The sequence below is a fragment of the Erpetoichthys calabaricus genome, chromosome 3 (genome assembly GCF_900747795.2).
Source record: "Erpetoichthys calabaricus chromosome 3, fErpCal1.3, whole genome shotgun sequence".
NCBI lineage: Eukaryota > Metazoa > Chordata > Cladistia > Polypteriformes > Polypteridae > Erpetoichthys > Erpetoichthys calabaricus.
In genome coordinates, this window is record NC_041396.2 from 260506590 (window position 1) to 260528060 (window position 21471).

Consider the following 21471-nt stretch of genomic DNA (forward strand, 5'->3'; position numbering starts at 1 on the left):
TGATTTATAGCATTTTTCATCGCCTTCTACTTCTTTTCTGAACATTCATAATAAAACAAGTGCACAGTGAAATTCCAAAAGACATTTGAAATTCTGCTGTATAGATATGATCATGTGTAAGTTGTATTAAGTATAAACTACAATCACAGAACATATGCCTATTTAGAAGAAAAGTCAGAATATAATACAACAGAAATTAGCAAATAACTGAGGCAAAAAATATGGATATAAAATATAGTGAAGGATGGCCGGTGTCCTTAAGAGGGAAGCACAGGGGGAAAACAGCTTATACAGGGCTTCATTTACCCCAGGATGCTAGATGGCAGCAAGCCTAGGCACAGTTTCCCACATGGGTAACCAAAAGGCATGCCAGGTATTGTAGTCCTGGGGGACAGCCCTGCTGAGTCCCTACATCATGTGGTTTCTGCATCACCCAGAACTACTGACAGACCATGTGTGTGGAAGATCGGAAACACTTCTGGAGCAGTTAAAATAAAAAAGGACTGTCTACCTAGCATCATGGAGCCAGAAATAGGAAGAAGAGGGCCAAAGCTTGCTGTTGGAGGAGTGCAGGCAGACAGAGAGGGAGGGAGAGAGAGAAAAAGAATAAATGAAAGAACAGAAAAGTGCTGTATTGTGCTTGGAACTGTGCTTGCTGTGTAGGGAACAAAAGAAAAGTGTTTCCCCCTTGTAAATAAAAGGTGTGTGTTGCGCTGAACTTGCGTCTATGTCTGACTGCGTCATATCTGGGGAGCTGGTGTGCCCCCTGGTGGCCACAATATTTAATAAAAAAAGTCTCTCACATTAAAAACTTTATACAGGTGGGTCTCAGGTTACGGCAATTCCGCAGATACAAAAGTGTACATATAACCCCAAATATTTTCTTTTCAACTGGATTTCAATAATTTTCATGTAGCGACTTGCATTTTTTTTCCTGCAAATTTTTTCTGCCATGATTAAAAAATGTACTCTCATCACTAACACCAAGGAATGGTATTGCACACTACTATGTACCTTGTCTCTATTTTCAAAAATTTTGTGCTTTCATGTATATGTGCTGACGGATGTAAAGGGTAGCACACACATCTGCACAATAATCTCATCACAAATAAGCAGCTCAAATCATCAGCTGGCTGTTTAAATTGCTTGCAATTCCCAGAGTTCTATGTACATGTCTCAGCTGTGCTAAGGATGTACAACTGCTGGGAGGGGAAGGTGACATTTTTAGTGATCCCTTTAGCAAACACAGCTTGTCAGTGCTGAGGGGTTAATACACAGTTTGTAGTGGCTTTACATGTCAGTATTGTCCCTTTTCCAACTATGAGGTACTGTATCATCAAAACCGTAGGATGGCCATGGTTCATTTTAGATTAAATTACACAAAACATAAATATGTACAGTAATACTGTTTAACTGTCATTTTATTAACCAGTTAAAATCTTTTTTTTATGTACAATAAGTAGAAAAGGATTATGTTGTCTGTATAGTCATCTAGATCTGATATACAACCATAGAAATATGTGCACAACTGAAAAAAGTGAGATAAGAAAACAGTCATAAAGGCAAAACATGTTGATACCTGGGTTCACCTTCTTCTCCATGGCTGTCCTCTTCTTCTTCACTACCACTATACTCATACTCTGTTTCCTCTGTGTGTGAAAGAAGTTTTGCTAGTGTTAAACAACAGCAGTTCAAGCATAAATTGGATAGTTCTGTTTAGACAGTTACAGGTATTCACCTTTTTCTCCTCTTTTCTTGCGGGTACGATCAATATGATCTTTTAGCTGGATGCGGACCTGCCGTTCAGTGGGCTGATCTCTAATAAAAGGATGCTTCAGCAGCTGATCAGTAGAAGGTCGACTTGTATAGGTTTTGATCAGACAGCTCTCAATAAAGTCAATGAACTTCTTGGACCTATGGACATATTTGTAGGAAATACTCTTTATACCAAAATGTGCTAAAGCAATGCTTGCCTGAGTAAATCATTTACATTAGAAAGGAAATGCTTCAATTTTACATGCTACAGCTTATATGGGATCTACTGTAAAGATGGGAACATAAGACCTAACAAATATACTATGAAATTTCAGCAATAACCAACTTTGCTAGGCTAGAAATGAGCCTTGACATACTAAATACACACTCTGAAGCACAGCTGGAAATATATGAGCACACAGAGGAGTTGCCCCATTGTTTAAGAAATTGAGCACTAAAAGATAATAGCCCCTTAAATTATAAAGAAAATGTGAAATATAAATTTTAAAATCATGCATGATGAAATAAGAGAAAGTAACATGCTACGGCAGCAAATATTGTAGTGACAATAGAGCTCTTGTGCTAAAGACTGTTGCTCTGAATGAACAGCACAGAATAATGCATTAATACAGTGGTCTGCAATTACTGCCTACCATTCTATCATTCAAGGGGTGTCGTTAAGGAAAGTGGTGCGTGTCCCAAAGTGGACGACCCTCCAACCCATAATGTCTTGCAATTATGACTGCGTGCTCCGGACACAGAGGGGCTCCGAAGCCACTGAAGGTTCCCTTATTAATACCTGTTATTGGGTGGAAATGGAGTTGCCACTCTAGCCACGGCAAAATGGAAGTGCAATTGTAATGCAGGCCTAAGAATCAATATCTTGACAAATGAGTGATGTTAAAATTGATACCACCATTATAATTCAGCGCTTTTCTCACTACTCAAAGCACTCTCCACACAGGGACTTGTATATATTTCAACACTTTTGTGAGCCCTAATACAAACTACATGTTTCTTGCATTTTTGGTTATAGTTAAGTTTCTTGCTCAGGCCAACATGGATGCAAAGAAATCAAATATCGTTTTATATTTGTATTTATGAGTTCAATACACAATCAGAGATTTGTTCTCAGTTAGCTATTGTGCACCAGTCAAGAGAAAGAGTGCAAAATTCCACCATGGCAGATGTCTCTTGAAAATAACCAAAGGCCTCGGCTGCCTTTGACATTAATGGTACGGAATAATTTTGCCATAATGGTCCAAGCCACAGTGGAGAATTGAAATGCAACATGAGATAAAAGACAGAAATCTGTCACGGTCAGCTAAATCCATTCTTTATAAACTACACAAGAACAAGTTTTTTTTATATCTTGGGTGCCCTGAATACGGACTCCTGAAATAAAACTCCAAAACATCCAGTGGCCCATGAAGGTCTTGAACTAGTAATATTGGACTGGGGGAATTTCATAACTGGGTACTATTCTTGGATAAAATTACTATGACTCAGAAAATAAGAATGGAAAAATTGTGATTCTCCAAGGAATTTCCAGTATAGAAAATCTTGTGTGCAAAATTTATTTGATGATGACGATGATGATGAGTGTATAGCTTGGATTATATTATTAACTACAGTACAAATGTTTTGGTGTCAAATGGCCCACGCAATTCAGTCAATTATCACACTGATTTGCTTTGACATTTATGGCAATCTGGAAAAAGTGGAAATGTATGTGGATGAACAATGTACTTTGCATGAGTTGCAAAGGCAGCTCTGTGAAACTGAGGATTCTAAGAGATGCCACATACAACATGTTTTCAGACCTGACCCTTTGTGATCATCACCTGTTCCCCAATTTGAAAGGCTACCTCTGTGTAACATGTAATGCCAGAGTAAAGATATCAATCTACTAAATGGCAGTTGCACAAGTACGACAAATTGTTTGACTGGAGTGACACAGGAAATGTTTTGGATCATTAACAAGTATATATTGTTCACTGGGATTACTTTAATCACTCCTCACAAACATGTTTAATAAAACACCTAGTAGATATAAAATTTGTAACTCACCTAACCTGCATAATTTGGTTCTGGCAGGAGACAAACTCCTGTAAAATCTGTTTACTGTTGAAACACTCTCCTTTTCTAGTATTATTTTTGAAGGTTTATAATAGGTATTGCTTTCAAAACAAACCAAAAGCATGTACAATATTGATTTGCACACATTGTTGGGTCCATGTTAACTTCTCAGGAAAGTCATAATCAAGTATTAAAATATATGCTTTTGCTGTTCAAAAAATGACATCTCTTTTACAAGCTATGCCATAAACTGACTGTGTACTTAAAAACGGCTGCATAAGACTAACCGTATACAACTATTGTGACCTTTCACTTTAACTAACAAATCACACAACACACACAAATCAATAAGGTGAACACATGGCTGTCTCACCATTTCTTTGACTTCAGTCTAGGAGGAGGGTTTCGAGGAATAAGAAAAAGAGCCCTCATTGGATGCATGTCACATAGAGCTGTGTAGTAAGGAAAAACAATTAAAGAATGACTCAAATAATGAAACAGCACTAAAAAAAATGTGTGTATATATATATATATATATATATATATAGGTAGATAGATACTCACGAGGAGCTCCCTCAGCCATTTCAATAGCAGTGATTCCCAATGACCAAATATCACTCTGCAAAGAAGCAAAAAAAAAAAAAAAATGTAAACACACCGCATAGTTAAATGTAAAACCAAGACATGTAATTTGAAAAAAGTAATCAATAACTGTTTTCCTGGTGATTCACATCTTTCACATTTAAAATGGCCAACTCCAGGGGCAGTATGTATAAATGGTACATACGCACAAAAATGTTGCGTAAACCCGTTTCCACACTCAAATTGCAATGTATAAAACCTAAACTTGGAGTAAAGCCACACACATTTTCACGCTAGCTAAAACCCTGGCGTACGCAAGTTCTCTGCTCGGTTTTGCAAACTGGTGGCACCAAGCGTCAAAGCAGTGCTTTTGTTCTAGTGTGGTTTCCCTTTCATTTTTAGATGCACGTCCCTGACGCGGCTTTATAAATGCACTGAAATTAACCGCATATTGTTTATTAGTTTAAGGCATCTGATTGTAATTAACCTGTAACAATATAATGGTCCACAGAATGGCCAAACTATTCCAAATACCATAGCTGCTTTAGCGTCGTTACTCTCACTGCACCTTCTTTCAGCTGCTCCCGTTAGGGGTTGCCAAAGTGGATCATCTTTTTCCATATTACCCTCACTGCACCACTTGGAGTATTTATATCACTGTATCCGAGTGTGGAATCACAGCTCTACAGCCACTGATTGGAAAGAGAATTATCGGTATATAGCACCAAGCACACGTTGCCTTAGCCATGCTGTCTATTGAACTGTTCCCATATGGCAAACGCTTCACAGCCTTTCCTGTAGGGACATTGCAGTTCAGAAACAGTTCCATCCCAAGAACTGTAAATGCACTCAATCAGTCCATCAAGTGCTCCTTGTAGAACTGTTTGTAATTATAAGTACAATTACCTCACTGTAAACTTGCGATACAGTTATAATATTGCACAACCTGAACCACTTTATAAAGCGCGTATTTACATATGATGACGATATCATTTTTAAGATGAAATGCAGAAAAATGTTTATTATACAGATAAAATGTTATCATTTAAATAATCTATATTGTTATTAATTAAACATGTGAGGACACAGTGATGCAGTGCTAGGTAGTTCAGGGATTGTCCCTGCCTTGCGCTGTATTCTTGCTGAGGCTGGCTTGACACTGGAAGGATAGATGGATGGAATAATTAAACATGTACTACGAAGATATTTCAATGTTCCTTAAAAGTTTTGAAGAATCTGCATTCTAAGCTTACAGATGGCTCAACATCTATTAAAGAGCTGACTGTGTGGCGATTGGTTACTTGGAAAAAGAAAGGACAGGAATTGGAGGTTAGTACGTTTGAAAGAGACAGTACTGCTGCAATAAATTATTTCATTGAAGGTCACGCATGGCACAGCAAGCATCTTGCGGGAGGCAGGAAAAATCTCTGGACAGGGCGCCAGCTCATCACTATCACTGTGCCACCGTGTTTCCATGTTTAATAACTCCTATCATCATGAAAATGATAAAGTATACATCTCAGTATTTTAATTATTCAGAGAGCTCTAATATCACGAATGTAATGGTTTCTGTGTCCAGTCGGAGGAAGAGAAAGCCCGTTTAAGAAGCACGTAGTGATTCACACACATAGAGCACATAGAAGATCAAATACAAAACAAAGCATTTAACGTGCTACTTTAGTTACAATGGGATTTGAGAAACTAGTAAATTAAACGATTGAAAGATGAAGTTTACGATGTTCTACTTTAATGACAAAATAAACTACGTGATTAAAGTGGAATGTTAGAGATTAAAGTTGACATTTCGAGCTTTTTTCTCACTGTGTCCCTATTTTTTTTCTTTTCTCTGTACCCTGATAAACTTTTATATGACACTCAGACGGCGGGCTGCAACCTGCCTTTTTACGACAACTTTGATATCTGACAACTTTTTTTATTTCGGGCACTGTGCGACTTTGTGAACTTGGGCTTTCTAGTTTCTCCGACACTCTATGTCCCTCGATCAACTTCCTTTTGTTGTTTATACCACTGTTTAAACCAACAAATAGTACATTTTTCCTTGCCTCCTCTTGGTATTTGCTGAAATTCTTCTATTTCACCCCATGCTTTTGCTATTGCCTTTTCACAGAACACTGAGCTTAAGGGCTATTTATATTGATTTGCATATTCAAAGAGGCGTAATTCTGGGAGGAGTTTGGGTGGGGCAGCAAGCGTTACTTTTCACGCTGACCGGGATTTATGGAGCAGAAGAACGTGGAAGTTGGCGAACGCACAGATTTATGCATCTGATTTTTTTTTTTTGTGCGTACGCACATTTCCACTTTTGTCCTTACGCCATGTTTTAGTGTGAATTCTATGCATGGCGTTATGCGTGAGGCCCCAGGTGACTTGGAACCAGTTAAATGAAAGTTAATATTGTAACTCATATTGAGACGTGCTACCCTAATGACAAGCAAAAGTTTGTATTACTGAATATCGCTAGTCACCTCAACCCAAGCTTCCACTTACTGCCATATGAGAAGGAAAAACTAAATATGTGCAAAAAAAAAAAAAAAAAAACCAGCACACTCACAAAACCAGAGATGACAACTTGAGTTGGATACAAATGAAAGCCAGATGATCAAACCCGTAAGAGGAAAATGGTAGTTCTTCAAGAGAGCACATTGTGAAGGAGAAAAGCTCATTGGGTAGCAAGGATAATGTAGACTACAAATCTATTAGATACATTTACTGCAGGTAAGATAAAGAAAAAATGCCCTAAAAAATTAGCTTTAGAGATATAAGGTGAAGTTTTTTTTTTTTTTTTAAATAAAAAAAAACACAAAAAACAGTTTCATAAATCTGTTCCCATTCTAAGGCAAGAAAGATCACAAAAACAAACTCCAGATCGAGTTTGATTCTGATCATTTCAAACATCAAGTACAGTGGAACCTCGATTCACGAACGTCTCGGTACACGTACAAATCGGTTTACAACCAAAAAGTTTGCCAAACTTTTGCCTCGGTTCACGACCACACACTCGGTATACGAACAAGCCAGTTTCCCTTTCGGTTTGTACATGTTCAGTCTCTCCCTGTGCATTTCCTGTGCAGTGAGCAAGAGCGAGAGAGCACGACACACACACACACACACACACACACACAGGTAGGCAGCGCGAGAGAGAGACGCGCGCGCGCACACACACAGGTAGCGCAAGAGAGAGAGAGAGAGAGAGAGAGAGAGAGAGAGACAGACACACACACACACACAGGCAGCGAGAGAGAGAGAGAGAGAGACGCACGCGCGCGCGCACACACAGGCAGGGTGAGAGAGAGAGGCGCACACACACGGGCAGCGAGAGAGAGAGAGAGACGCGCACACACACAAGCAGCGCAAGAGAGAGACAGACACACACACAGGCAGCGCGAGAGAGAGAGAGCTGGACGCATAAGGTAGGAAGGCAGTTAAAGAATGCACTGGGCTTGATTTTGTTTTCAATTCTGTTTACAGTGATCAGTTCGTAGCATGCATTGTTGCAATGTTACTTTTCTTGGTGGTTTGATAAATTACGGATTTTTTCAAATGTTCATTTTTTTCCCTGTGCTTAAAACTCATTAAAAAAAAGTGTTTTTAGCCAGCGGTTGGTAGCGCTATAGCGCAAACTATTGCAGTGTTAGTTTTCTCTGTTGTTCAAGGTTTTCTCAGAGTTATTCAATGTTTTTACATTTAGTTAACTATATTTGTGCTTAAAAAATATTATATATATATATATATATATATATATATATATATATATATATAGTGGTGTGAAAAACTATTTGCCCCCTTTCTGATTTCTTATTCTTTTGCATGTTTGTCACACAAAATGTTTCTGATCATCAAACACATTTAACCATTAGTCAAATATAACACAAGTAAACACAAAATGCAGTTTGTAAATGGTGGTTTTTATTATTTAGGGAGAAAAAAAACATCCAAACCTACATGGCCCTGTGTGAAAAAGTAATTGCCCCCTGAACCTAATAACTGGTTGGGCCACCCTTAGCAGCAATAACTGCAATCAAGCGTTTGCGATAACTTGCAATGAGTCTTTTACAGCGCTCTGGAGGAATTTTGGCCCACTCATCTTTGCAAAATTGTTGTAATTCAGCTTTCTTTGAGGGTTTTCTAGCATGAACCGCCTTTTTAAGGTCATGCCATAGCATCTCAATTGGATTCAGGTCAGGACTTTGACTAGGCCACTCCAAAGTCTTCATTTTGTTTTTCTTCAGCCATTCAGAGGTGGATTTGCTGGTGTGTTTTGGGTCATTGTCCTGTTGCAGCACCCAAGATCGCTTCAGCTTGAGTTGACGAACAGATGGCCGGACATTCTCCTTCAGGATTTTTTGGTAGACAGTAGAATTCATGGTTCCATCTATCACAGCAAGCCTTCCAGGTCCTGAAGCAGCAAAACAACCCCAGACCATCACACTACCACCACCATATTTTACTGTTGGTATGATGTTCTTTTTCTGAAATGCTGTGTTCCTTTTACGCCAGATGTAGCGGGACATTTGCCTTCCAAAAAGTTCAACTTTTGACTCATCAGTCCACAAGGTATTTTCCCAAAAGTCTTGGCAATCATTGAGATGTTTCTTAGCAAAATTGAGACGAGCCCTAATGTTCTTTTTGCTTAACAGTGGTTTGCGTCTTGGAAATCTGCCATGCAGGCCGTTTTTGCCCAGTCTCTTTCTTATGGTGGAGTCGTGAACACTGACCTTAATTGAGGCAAGTGAGGCCTGCAGTTCTTTAGACGTTGTCCTGGGGTCTTTTGTGACCTCTCGGATGAGTCGTCTCTGCGCTCTTGGGGTAATTTTGGTCGGCCGGCCACTCCTGGGAAGGTTCACCACTGTTCCATGTTTTTGCCATTTGTGGATAATGGCTCTCACTGTGGTTCGCTGGAGTCCCAAAGCTTTAGAAATGGCTTTATAACCTTTACCAGACTGATAGATCTCAATTACTTCTGTTCTCATTTGTTCCTGAATTTCTTTGGATCTTGGCATGATGTCTAGCTTTTGAGGTGCTTTTGGTCTACTTCTCTGTGTCAGGCAGCTCCTATTTAAGTGATTTCTTGATTGAAACAGGTGTGGCAGTAATCAGGCCTGGGGGTGGCTACGGAAATTGAACTCAGGTGTGATACACCACAGTTAGGTTATTTTTTAACAAGGGGGCAATTACTTTTTCACACAGGGCCATGTAGGTTTGGATTTTTTTTTCTCCCTAAATAATAAACACCATCATTTAAAAACTGCATTTTGTGTTTACTTGTGTTATATTTGACTAATGGTTAAATGTGTTTGATGATCAGAAACATTTTGTGTGACAAACATGCAAAAGAATAAGAAATCAGGAAGGGGGCAAATAGTTTTTCACACCACTGTGTATATATATATATATATATATATATTTACATACAGTTCGTATGGTCTGGAATGGATTAATTGTATTTACATACAATCCTATGGGGGAAATTGCTTCGGTTCACGGAGTTTTGGAACGAATTATGGTCGTGAACCACGGTTCAACTGTACATTTCATTAAACTCCTGCTGCCTGTTCCTTCTAAAAATTTCTTCTGACACAAAAAGGCACAATCTACCAGAAGGCAGATTCATGCAGGCAGGCATGCTTACATATACCCAAACAATATGACAGATAGTAAGTTCTATATGTTCCTGCATTATCAACTTCTCTTTACATCTTAAATTAATATCTTACATGGACCACTCATGGATTACTTCCAAATGTTAAGCTTTGGTTTTAAGTCACCACTACAAGTTTGATGAGCACTTCATTCTCCTCTCTCTCTGTGGGATTCTTTACTGCCTGGACAGTATATTGTTTTTGGGAGATAACTTCTCTCTCTCGTTCTTTCCTAGGGCACGAAGCGGAAGCAGAAGCAGACAATGGCCGACAGTGAGATGAATCGCGTCGAAGAACTCCAGGCTCTCGACAACCAGATCCAGAAACTCCTGTCCAGATGGAGGTACCTGAGGGATTTGAAGGCTCGGCTGCTGGAAAAATCATCCCCGTCATCTGAAATCGACACAACACCTCGAGTTTCAGTAACATCGACTCCACACTGTGCCGCTCACCTCCAAGGCCAAGTGAGCTTCACTCCCGGGCCTCGTTGTCGGAGCGACAACGCCAACGATGAAGACTTCGGCTTGTTTCAGCTATGCAGGCAGGGGTTTAAGGATAGAACACCTCCACCGGCACAGGCAAGCATCTCCACCCAGAACCGGTTCGACTCTCTCCGTGCCCCAAGTTTGCCTTCAACCCTGGGTGATGTATTTGTGATTGGTGATTCAATTGTAAGAAATCTGAACATCGTATGCCCTAATCAGAAATATTTTGTTTCTTGTTTTCCTGGTGCTCGTGTCCGAGATGTTATGAGACATGCGCCAATAGTCATCGAGAAGCATAAGAACAGGGCAGGGATCCATTGTAATACACGCCGGGGTAAACGACATGAGACACAGACAGTCGGAGATTCTCAATGCGGACTTTGCAGCACTAATCAAAGCCACGAAGGAGAGGACCCTGTCTGCAAGAATCTTTATCTCGGATCCCCCACCTCTCGTTAGAAGATCAAACAAGTATTACAGTCATCTGCTGGGATTAAACACCTGGCTGAAAGGCTTCTGCGAGAATCAAAACATCGGGTTCATAGACAAATGGGACCTCTTCTGAGAGAGGCCGCGTTTCTTCAAGCGGGATGGTCTGCATCCAAATAGATTCGGCACCTGGGTCCTCTCTGAAAACATCGCTAAGGTAATTCGTCTCTCTTGACTCGCTACTTCTACTCCTAACCCTTTCCGTAATGTTTTGCTAGGATATGATAATTCTTTAACAAAGTCTTCCGCAAAAGTGCACTGCATTACTACTCTAATAACTAACCTCAATGCATGTAAAAAATCTAGGCAGTGCGGCATAAATCCGAATAATTTCAGATTGTAGATTAAATGAAAAATACGCACAGAGTGGCGCTAATAAAAATAACTTATCTCAAATACCCATAAAACACATAAAATTCAGCTCTGCTCTTTAGAAACATTAAATATGGCTTTATTAAATGTTAGAGAATTAACCAACAAGACATTTTCCATCAACGATCTTATTAGTGATAGTGCAATAAAATCAATTTTCCTAAGTGAAACGTGGCTTAGCTCTGATGGCGCGGCTGTTTTAATCGAATCTGCGCCTCCGAATTACAGCTTTGCTCGTGCAGATCGCCAATGAAAGAGAGGAGACGGTTTAGCAAACATTTACTCGAGCCGGTTAAAGTGTAAAGATGTCCGTTTTGGTAAATTCAAGTCCTTTGAGCATCTTCCCGTCGTTATTCATGTAGTTTCTCAGTTGCTAGTATTATCTGTGTATAGACCTCCTAAATACAATGCGTCTTTCTTTGAGGAATTCTCAGACTTGGTGTCAATTATAATTACGAACTATGACGTGCTCCTAATAGTTGGTGACTTTAATTTTCATATTAATAAACAGTGTGACCTAAAAGTAAAAGAATTTACGAACCTCCTAGACTCTTGATTTGAGACAGCTCGTTAATCAGCCTACACATAAAGCAGGTCATACGTTAGACTTAGTAATTACTAAAGGACTAAAAGTTGATGTGAAGCAGATCATTGATATTGGTCTATCAGACCATTTTCTTTTACTATTTAATATAGAAATAATGATAGAAAACATTCATGAGAAGCATATTGTTAAAAAAACGCTTCCTTGATTCATCAGCAGCTTCAAAATTTACAAACATTCTAAGCAACTAGTCCGTTTGTGGTGCTAACTACAATAGCGAGGATAACGTAAATAGTAAGGTGGAAAAATTTAATACTAAGGTGAGAGCTGCTGCTGACATAGACGCACCTGAATAGATAGTTAAAAAATCTTTTAGCATTGTTATACTATGGAAGACCCAAAGAGTGCCTGATTTAAAGAGAACATGCCGGAGAGATGAGCGTAAATGGAGAAAAACTAAACTATCCACTATGAGATATTGAAGGTTAAAAAAACAATACAATAACACAGTCCGTCTTGAGAGGCGCTGCTATTTCTCTAGAATTATAAATAACAATGCTAGTAATCCCACAGTCTTATTCTCTATGATTGATCGTCTGCTACACCCAGCTAACGCAATGGAATGCCTCCAGAATACCTCCAGTGAAACTTGAGGCTATTGCTGTATTTTTCAATCAAAAATTAATGATATTAGAAATAATATAGTACATGTCCCCCATCAGAGGTGACTGTGTGCAGATGGTGCAGACCTATAAATACCTGGGAGTGCAACTTGATGATAAATTAGACTGGACTGCCAATACTGATGCTCTGTGTAAGAAAGAACAGAGCCGGTTATACTTCCTTAGAAGGCTGGCGTCCTTCAACATCTGCAATAAAATGCTGCAGATGTTCTATCAGACGGTTGTGGCGAGCGCCCTCTTCTACGCGGTGGTGTGCTGGGGAGGCAGCATTAAGAAGAAAGACGCCTCACGCCTGGACAAACTGGTGAAGAAGGCAGGCTCTATTGTTGGCATGGAGCTGGACAGTTTGACATCTGTGGCAGAGCGATGGGCGCTCAGCAGGCTCTATCAATTATGGAAAATCCACTGCATCCACTAAACAGTATCATCTCCAGACAGAGGAGCAGCTTCAGTGACAAACTGCTGTCACTGTCCTGCTCCACTGACAGACTGAGAAGATCGTTCCTCCCCCAAACTATGCTACTCTTCAATTCCACCCGGGGGTGTAAACATTAACATTATACAAAGTTATTGTCTGTTTTTACCTGCATTATTATCAATTTTAATTTAATATTGTTTTTTGTATCAGTAAGGTGATGCTGGAGTATGTGACTTTCTCCTTGGGATTAATAAAGTATCTATCTATCTATCTCTGTGCATCCTCTTAAGCCCCAGTACTCGGTTATAAACAAATTAAATTCTTTCACCAGGATAGATTTACCTGATATATTATATATATATATATATATATATATATATATATATATATATATATATAAAATAATTTCTCAACTGAGACCCTCCACCTGCATCCTTGTCCCAATACCAACAAATTTTTTCAAAGAAGTATCGGCGTGCTAATCGATAGTATTCTTGACATAGTAAACTCGTCATTAGACACCGGGGTCTTCTCAGACTGTTTTAAGACTACTATAGTTAAACCCCTACTCAAGAAAAATAATCTCGACTCCACTGCTTTTGAAAATTTTAGACCTATTTCTAACCTGCCTTTCTTAAGTAAAATTCTAGAGAAGGCAGCCATTATGCAGCTAAATGACCACCTCAATAAGCATGCTATTCTTGATAAGTTTCAGTCGGTTTTAGAACAAATCACAGTACAGAAACTGCACTCGTTAAAGTAGTAAATGACATGCGGGTAAATGCAGACAGAGGCCATTTATCTGTTCTCATCCTCTTAGATCTGAGTGCCGTATTTGATACCATTGATCACAATATTCTTAGAAATCACCTTAGTCAGTGGGTGGGCCTCTCTGGCAGTGTCTTAAATTGGTTTGAATCCTACCTGACAGGTAAAAAAATTCTTTGTTAGTTGTGGTAATTATACTTCAAAGACACATGATATTTTATATGTTGTTCCACAAGGCTCTATCCTGGGTCCGCTGCTCTTTTCGATCTACATGCTTCCATTAGGTCACAATATCTCGGGGAATAACGTGAGCTACCACAGCTATGCTGATGACACGCAGCTGTATTTATCAATAGCACCTGATGACCCCGACTCTCTTGATTCACTAACACAATGTCTAACTTGTGTTTCTGAGTGGATGAGTGGTAATTTTCTCAAGCTAAATAAAGAGAAAACCGAAATTTTAGTGATAGGCAATAATGGATATAATGAGGTTATTAGAAATAAACTTGATGCATTAGGATTAAAAGTCAAGACGGAGGTAAAGAATTTAGGGGTAACTGTTGACTGTGACCTGAATTTTAAAATCGCATATTAATCAGATCATTAGGACAACATTTTTTCACTTAAGAAACATAGCTGCTGAAAGATGCTGAAAAATTAGTTCACGCTTTTGTTTTCAGTCGACTAGATTACTGTAATGCACTCCTCTCAGGACTACCTAAGAAAGACATAAATCGATTGCAACTAGTGCAGAATGCAGCTGCTAGAATCCTACCTAGGAAAAGAAAATCTGAGCACATTTCTCCAGCTTTGAGGTCAATACACTGGTTACCTGTGTCATTCAGAATTGACTATAAAATACTGCTTATGGTTTATAAAGCCTTAAATAATCTCACTCTATCTTATATATCGGAATGTCTGACATATTATAGTCCAAATCGTAACAATAGATCTTCAAATGAGTGTCTACTTAGAATTCCAAGAGCTAAACTTAAAAGAAGTGGTGAGGCTGCCTTCTGCTGTTATGCACCTAAAATCTGGAATAGCTTGCCAATAGGAAAATCGCCAGGCTGATACGGTGGAGCACTTTAAAAATCTGCTAAAAACACATTACTTTAACATGGCTTTCTCAGTGTTTCATTTTAGTTTAATCCTGATACTCTGCATATTCAATTAATTATCATTACTATTCATGGTGGCTCCAAAATCCGTACACACCCCTACTTTCTCTTCTGTTCTTTTTCCGGTTTTCTGAGGTGGCAACCTGCGCCACCACCACCTAATCAAAGCACCATGATGTCCCCACATTGATGGATTAAAGGCCAGAAGTCCATGTGACTGTCATCATCAAGTCCTTCCATGAAAACCTTGAATACCATGAGGACTGATTGATGTCATTTATGTTAGGTAGAATGCCTAGAGGGCCTGGGCGATCTCCTGGCCTGGAACCCCTGCAGATTTTTATTTTTTTTTCCTCCAGCCGTCTGGAGTTTTTTTTTTTTTTTTGTCCTCCCTGGCCATCGGACCTTACTTTTATTCTATGTTATGTTATTTTAATTCTTACTTTGTCTTTTTTCTCTTTCTTCATTATGTAAGAAACTTTGAGCTACATTATTTGTATGAAAATGTGCTATATAAATAAATGTTGTTGTTGTTCTGCTTTCTGATGTTCTTTAGATAATGATATGGATTACTGCACTTAACAGTACCATATTTCCTACTTTTAAATAGTTCAAAGGTGGTAGTTGACTGATTAAATAAATTACAACATTCAGTTGTAATTATATTATAAACTAAATTGATTTTGCTTACTCTTTATGAACTAGTACTTACCTATTTCTTTGTATAGCATGTAAAAGAACTACTTTAAAACAATGTTGAATTTCTGTATATAAACTAGAAAGAAATTAAAAGTAAAGCACATACAAAATAAAATGAAAAACAAACACTGCTGTACACTGCATAAACACTGTAAAGTAAGTTTAACAATAGAAAAGAAAATAAATGAAACAAATGTAAAACCAAGTATGGGTCACTTTAAAGGGCACTTTTATGGAGTAAAACATCAAAAATCAGACTTTTACATGGGAGTTTGGGAGAGATGTGGGCTATTAATTGTGGACTTGCTTTTATTTTCAGTTTTAATGGCATTATTGTATACACATATCTGCAATGCTTGACTTGGAAGTATTCTTAAATTGTCCCAGTATTTTTTAATATGCAACTTACAATGGCTAAAACAAATATTTTATCTACAAACCTTACATTTTATTTCAATAATCATTCCATTGAAAACTTTCCTGTGAGATTAGGCTTTTGTTCAGAGGGTGACAAGATCACAATGCTTTCTGAACTCACCCTATAGTCATAAGTAGAATCTGGATTCTCATCACAAGCAATTACTTCAGGAGCCATCCAGTATGGCGTGCCAATGAATGTGTTTCTACGTCCTACTGTCCGGTCCAGCTGTGCACTCACTCCAAAGTCAACTGACAAGATATCAGGAAGAGAAATACTGTTAACATAGTCACAGATTAAAAAGCAAAGGTCCTACTCACACAAAACTTTAAAATGCTTCCTAAACTTTAAAACACTTGCAAACAAAGAGATCAATATTGCATGAATTTCTAAGATTACAAGAGACCATGATCAGTTATTCAAATGCACGTGATACTGTTTGAAAGTATCGCTAGAAAAGTGTGCTGATTTCAAAAACATTTACCTTCATATAAACAGATTCATACTCCTGACCCATTTAATATTCTTTTGAAACAGTTTCATTTTAATACAAATGAAATTTATCTTCATGAAAAAGTAAAATTCTTTTAAAGAACTATCTTTTGTTGATAACTGTTGAACTTCACACCAACCTTAACAAAGCCATTGAGATTGGGAAAAGATTTACACAAACTTTCTGAAGGAAAGATTATATCAACGAACCACTTTATTAGGAAAATCTGACCATTTCGACATTAGAAAACATACACACATTGTAACATTTAGGTGTGTTTGGGGATTTACTGTTTTCAAAATTGCAGCAGTTTTATTTACTTAAAGACAAAAATATCACATTTTTATTTTTATAACAAGTTCCAACCAAAAGTAGCAGTAATAATGGAACGTAATTAAATTTATTAAGTACATAAAATAGATGTTTAATAGCATTTTATCATGTAGTTAAAAACTACACCCAAATAGGCTTGTGGTGGCTAAAATCTACCTCATAAAAAGGCACGCTCAAAAAAAATTTTTTTTTAAATATAAATGCTGGATGAGGATTATGCATGTTTATCATCTGTAAACTATTCATACTAGATTTACTTAAGAATTCAATAATTGCAAAGTGAGTCAAACAAGCTAAGTAAAGTAAATGCTGCATATACTCGATAAGCCCATCCGTGGATAAATCAACCATCGAATTTTTTAACAAAAAAAAAACCATGAAAAATTCAAAATCATCCCTTGGGGGAGAAACTGCCATGTGTTACTGTGTTACCTAGGAAACTTATAAAGAAAAAAAAAATACTGCATTATTTCACAAAATTATTGCCTAGGTAAGATGGTGCCTTACTGGTGTGCAACATTGTGTGTATACACATGCTCCTGCCACTTGTTGACAACTAGCAAGAAATAAAAAGGGTAGCAGTGACTATTGCAGCAGCACTTAGTTTAAAACAAGAATAAAAATGGCACATCAGTGCATTGCAGGGCACAGTATCAAAACCAAGCAGAAAAGAGCGTGTTGTGTACAAGCAACTAATCCCAGGCATACACTGTACAATTTTCCACATAGGTTTAAAACCCATTTGTATTCGCTAACTGATTTGACTCAACCTCAACTTCATCAGCCATCATTTTACATGTAGCATGAGAAAGGTTGTTTTGCTCAATTAAGTCTTTTGATTGGGCTGTCATACGAATGAAAGAATTTGTCATGTTAGAAGTTTTAGTTGGCTGCATTGCAGTGTGGGCAGTCTCAAACTGATTTTTCTGATGTCGTCATACAATTTAATTGCGCTTTATTTTACAGTATATTGTATATTAATTATTGCTTCTGTCATGTCAAAATCTGAATATCATAGCACTTAAATGACCAATCAGGAAAGCATCTCGGCAACTACATAGACTAAATACCTCTAATTCTCTCTGTAAAATGGATACAGCATGTTGTCTGCACTTCAAACATCTGAGTGTATACCAAGAGACAGGAATGGAGCTCTTTTCTTTGTTGACATTTTGAGGAGCGTGTGGTCATGTTTTTTTTGTATGGGTAAAACTGTGTGTTGTTGCAATGTTCAGATATATTGAACACCCATGTCATGGCATGTCAAGCACTGGTGACTATTGTGCAATGTGAGTAGTCGTTTGACTGTGAATTCCAAAAATTGAAGTGTATACAGTAATCCCTCGCTATATCGCGCTTCAACTTTCGTGCAACAACTTTTGTGCTCTTTTGTGTTTATCTTTGTGCATAGTTAAGCCCTTCATTATGTCTCCAAAACGATCTGCTCCTGCTACTGCTTCAGGGACCATGCCCAAGCGCCAACGGAAAATGCTAACGATTGCTGAAAAGGTCAAAGTTTTGGATATGTTGAAGGAAGGGAACAGCTACGCCACTGTAGGATGCCATTACGGCATCAATGAGTCCACGGTTCGTTACATTAAGAAGGATGAAAAGAATATAAGATCTACTGCCACAGTGTCCTTTAACCAGGGCGTTAATAAGTGGACGTAATAAGGCGGTTTATGCTGTATAACTGTGCGGGAAATGTTTATAAGAGTGTGGGAGAGTTTATAAGGGCTTAAAATATATAAAATAACCAACCATATAATCATGGTTTTTACTTTGCGGATTTTCACCTTTCACGGGGGGTTCTGGAACGCAACCCCCGCTATAGAGGAGGGATCACTGTACTCAGCATAACAGAACCTTAGTCAACATGGAAAACAGTCGATTACAGATAATGAAAATGAATACTTATTTTATTAAACTGAATTCTAAGACTGATTATAAGGGTTAAAACCATTAAGAAAGTATTGTATATTTAAGCCTCAGGAATAATCTTTGGGGCCGAACTGTACAAAATGGTTTTTGAAAGTTTAAATAAAGCATGGTATATGCTTTATTTTTACGTATTGTTCTCGTTGCCAATTAAAATTAGTCTAACAAGGTTGATTTGGGAGTATGGTCCATACCAAACCTAATGGTACCTGACATTTGAAATATTTTTTATACAATTTGTCGTTAATTTAGTTTTGAATATAATTTTCATAGTCTTACAAAAGACTAAAGCCAATTTTATTCCTTTTTTGTTTCTCTTGCTTGTGGGTTTAATTCAAATTTGGAACTTGCTAGTCATCATGTACTTCTCTCATCTGAAATGATTAGAACACACAAAGATTAATAAAAAAATAAACAAAAAAAAAACAACATCTTTTATTCATTACAGCACTGCTAGCATTAGATGCATGGTTGCTGTTAAGTCTACCACTCATCTGTATTAAAACGATTAAAATGGAGTTTATTTAAGTTTATGTCTGAGGTATTTCACTTATTTATTCATGTTAAAAGACACTTAAGGGAAATATTTACTAAGTCTATTTGGTATGTCTTCGCCTCACTAACAGGCTTATTACATTGCCTTTTACTTAAAGGATAAGATTAGGGATGCACCGATATGGGAATTTTGGGCCGATGCTGATATCCGATAACGTCTATGTACTTATCTGCCGATGCCGATGCTGATTTACATATTTATAAGATACAGAGAAAAATGAGACTTGATCTGTCTGGGCAAGAATTACAGACAAAGTGAACATTTATTTGTATAACAATTTTGCACACCACTTTCAATCATTAAAAACAAATGATATCTGCCACATTTAGCTGGATACCTGTTGGTTATATGGGAAACAGTTCTGCAGGTTGTTGCTTTAAATAACATTTTTCTCTTTCTTTTTGATGGAACAAATACAACAAATTCAACAATAATCGAAAAAATGAAAACTGAAAAAAATGGCAAAATGTACAATTACAATGAAATAAGCAATACAACTTAAGAATAACAACTTTTGCAGATTATTTACAATCATTAAAATGGCTTCTGCTCAACCACATTTGACTGGCTATCTGATCCTTTGTTTTACAGTCTGCAGTATTAAATAGTTTACCACATAACATTTTTTCTTTCTTTTTGATGGAATAAATCTAACCAATCTATAATTTTAAAAATCAGAAAAGCGTACAACAGTAAAGAAATAAATAACTTTTTTCTGGAGGCTTATCATTCTTTTCTATTTTTTAAGCATGATGGGGAGGTTTTTCTTAACGAACAAGAGCATCTCTGCCTTGTCACATGAAATTCTGTTTCTCTTTTTGTTGATCACATTAGAAGCCAAACTGAATAGTCTCTCGCTGTCCACGCTAGTACATGGGGCTGACAGGAACTTGCGTGCTACTTTGGCAATGGTAGGAAACCAACTCCAGTTGTTGTTCCAATATTTCAGTGGATTTTCATTCCTCGGGATTGGTGCTTCAGAAAGAAATCCCTGCACCTGCCAAGTAGCATGCATACATATACAGTATTATATTCTGTGTCATCTTTCATATCTAAAAGATAGATCTGCATTTTGGCTTTTACCAGGGCTGTCAGATTAAGATTAGAATCCTTACAATAAAAATAAGTATATGGCATTTGAATTGAATGCATGCCTGTATTGTATTTGCTGTTTTTTGAAACATTATTAATATTTTTGCTTTTCACTGTAGATCAGGGGTGCCCACACTTTTTCGGCTTGCGAGCTACTTTTAAAATGACCAGATCGAAATGATCTACCTACATTAAAAAAAAAAAAAAAAAAATTATATATTATATATATATATATATATATATATATATATATATATATATATATACACACACATATACTGAGTATACTTTATACATAAAATATATGTTGTCGTACCTTGCATAACTGAATAACCCTTATGGCACAATAACAACTCAATACATTTATGGTCACTACAGTATTTGGATTTAATAATCTTCATATGGGAAAAGGCTGACTCGCATAAATAAGTAGAGCCGAATAATGCAGTCAAGGAGGCAGCACATTTCCTCATGTTTGGGAACTTTTTCTCTGTGAGTAAGTTCCAAAACTGTCCATGAGCCCCAGACTTCGGCTAAATGTGAAAAATGACAGCTGTCCGATTAACTGCGATTTTAGTTTCCTCTCCTTTCTCTTTCTCGGATCGCTTTTCGGAAGGAAGTCAGTTTCGTAGTTTTTAGGAACAGTTCGAAAGTGCCTTTCAACATTTTCCTTCTTTGGAATAGCAATGATAGATTGACATATCAGACAAACGCACTTCGATTGTGACATTGTGAGAAAAAAATCCTCTTCCAATTCCACATCCAGCCCATACCCTGCCCAAACAAATTTTTTTTTTTTTTTTTAAATCCCTTCTTTAGTCGATATAAATTGGAAGGCTAACTAGATCACTTAGATAGCCAGAGTTTTGCAGTAGCTCGCGCGTTTGATCGTGCGTGCAGGATGACCAGTGTGTTAGATCTCAGACTGGCCACCCTGTATGTCAATCAAGTGGCAAATGCCATAGGGAGGATATATGATAGAC

General features: G+C 37.6%; 1 protein-coding gene across 4 annotated transcripts in view; it reads right to left on the bottom strand.

The window, feature by feature from the left end:
* mink1 (misshapen-like kinase 1) overlaps positions 1–21471 on the bottom strand; it is a 264519-nt gene that overhangs the window by 124904 nt on the left and 118144 nt on the right. For all 4 annotated transcript variants that reach the window (XM_028798142.2, XM_051924055.1, XM_028798141.2 and 1 more), the window contains exons 6-10: positions 16197–16327; positions 4399–4453; positions 4208–4286; positions 1739–1914; positions 1580–1649 (exon numbers count right to left, since the gene is read on the bottom strand). In XM_028798142.2, the coding sequence (XP_028653975.1) occupies positions 1580–1649; positions 1739–1914; positions 4208–4286; positions 4399–4453; positions 16197–16327 (511 nt within the window). The remainder of the gene's footprint in view (positions 1–1579; positions 1650–1738; positions 1915–4207; positions 4287–4398; positions 4454–16196; positions 16328–21471) is intronic.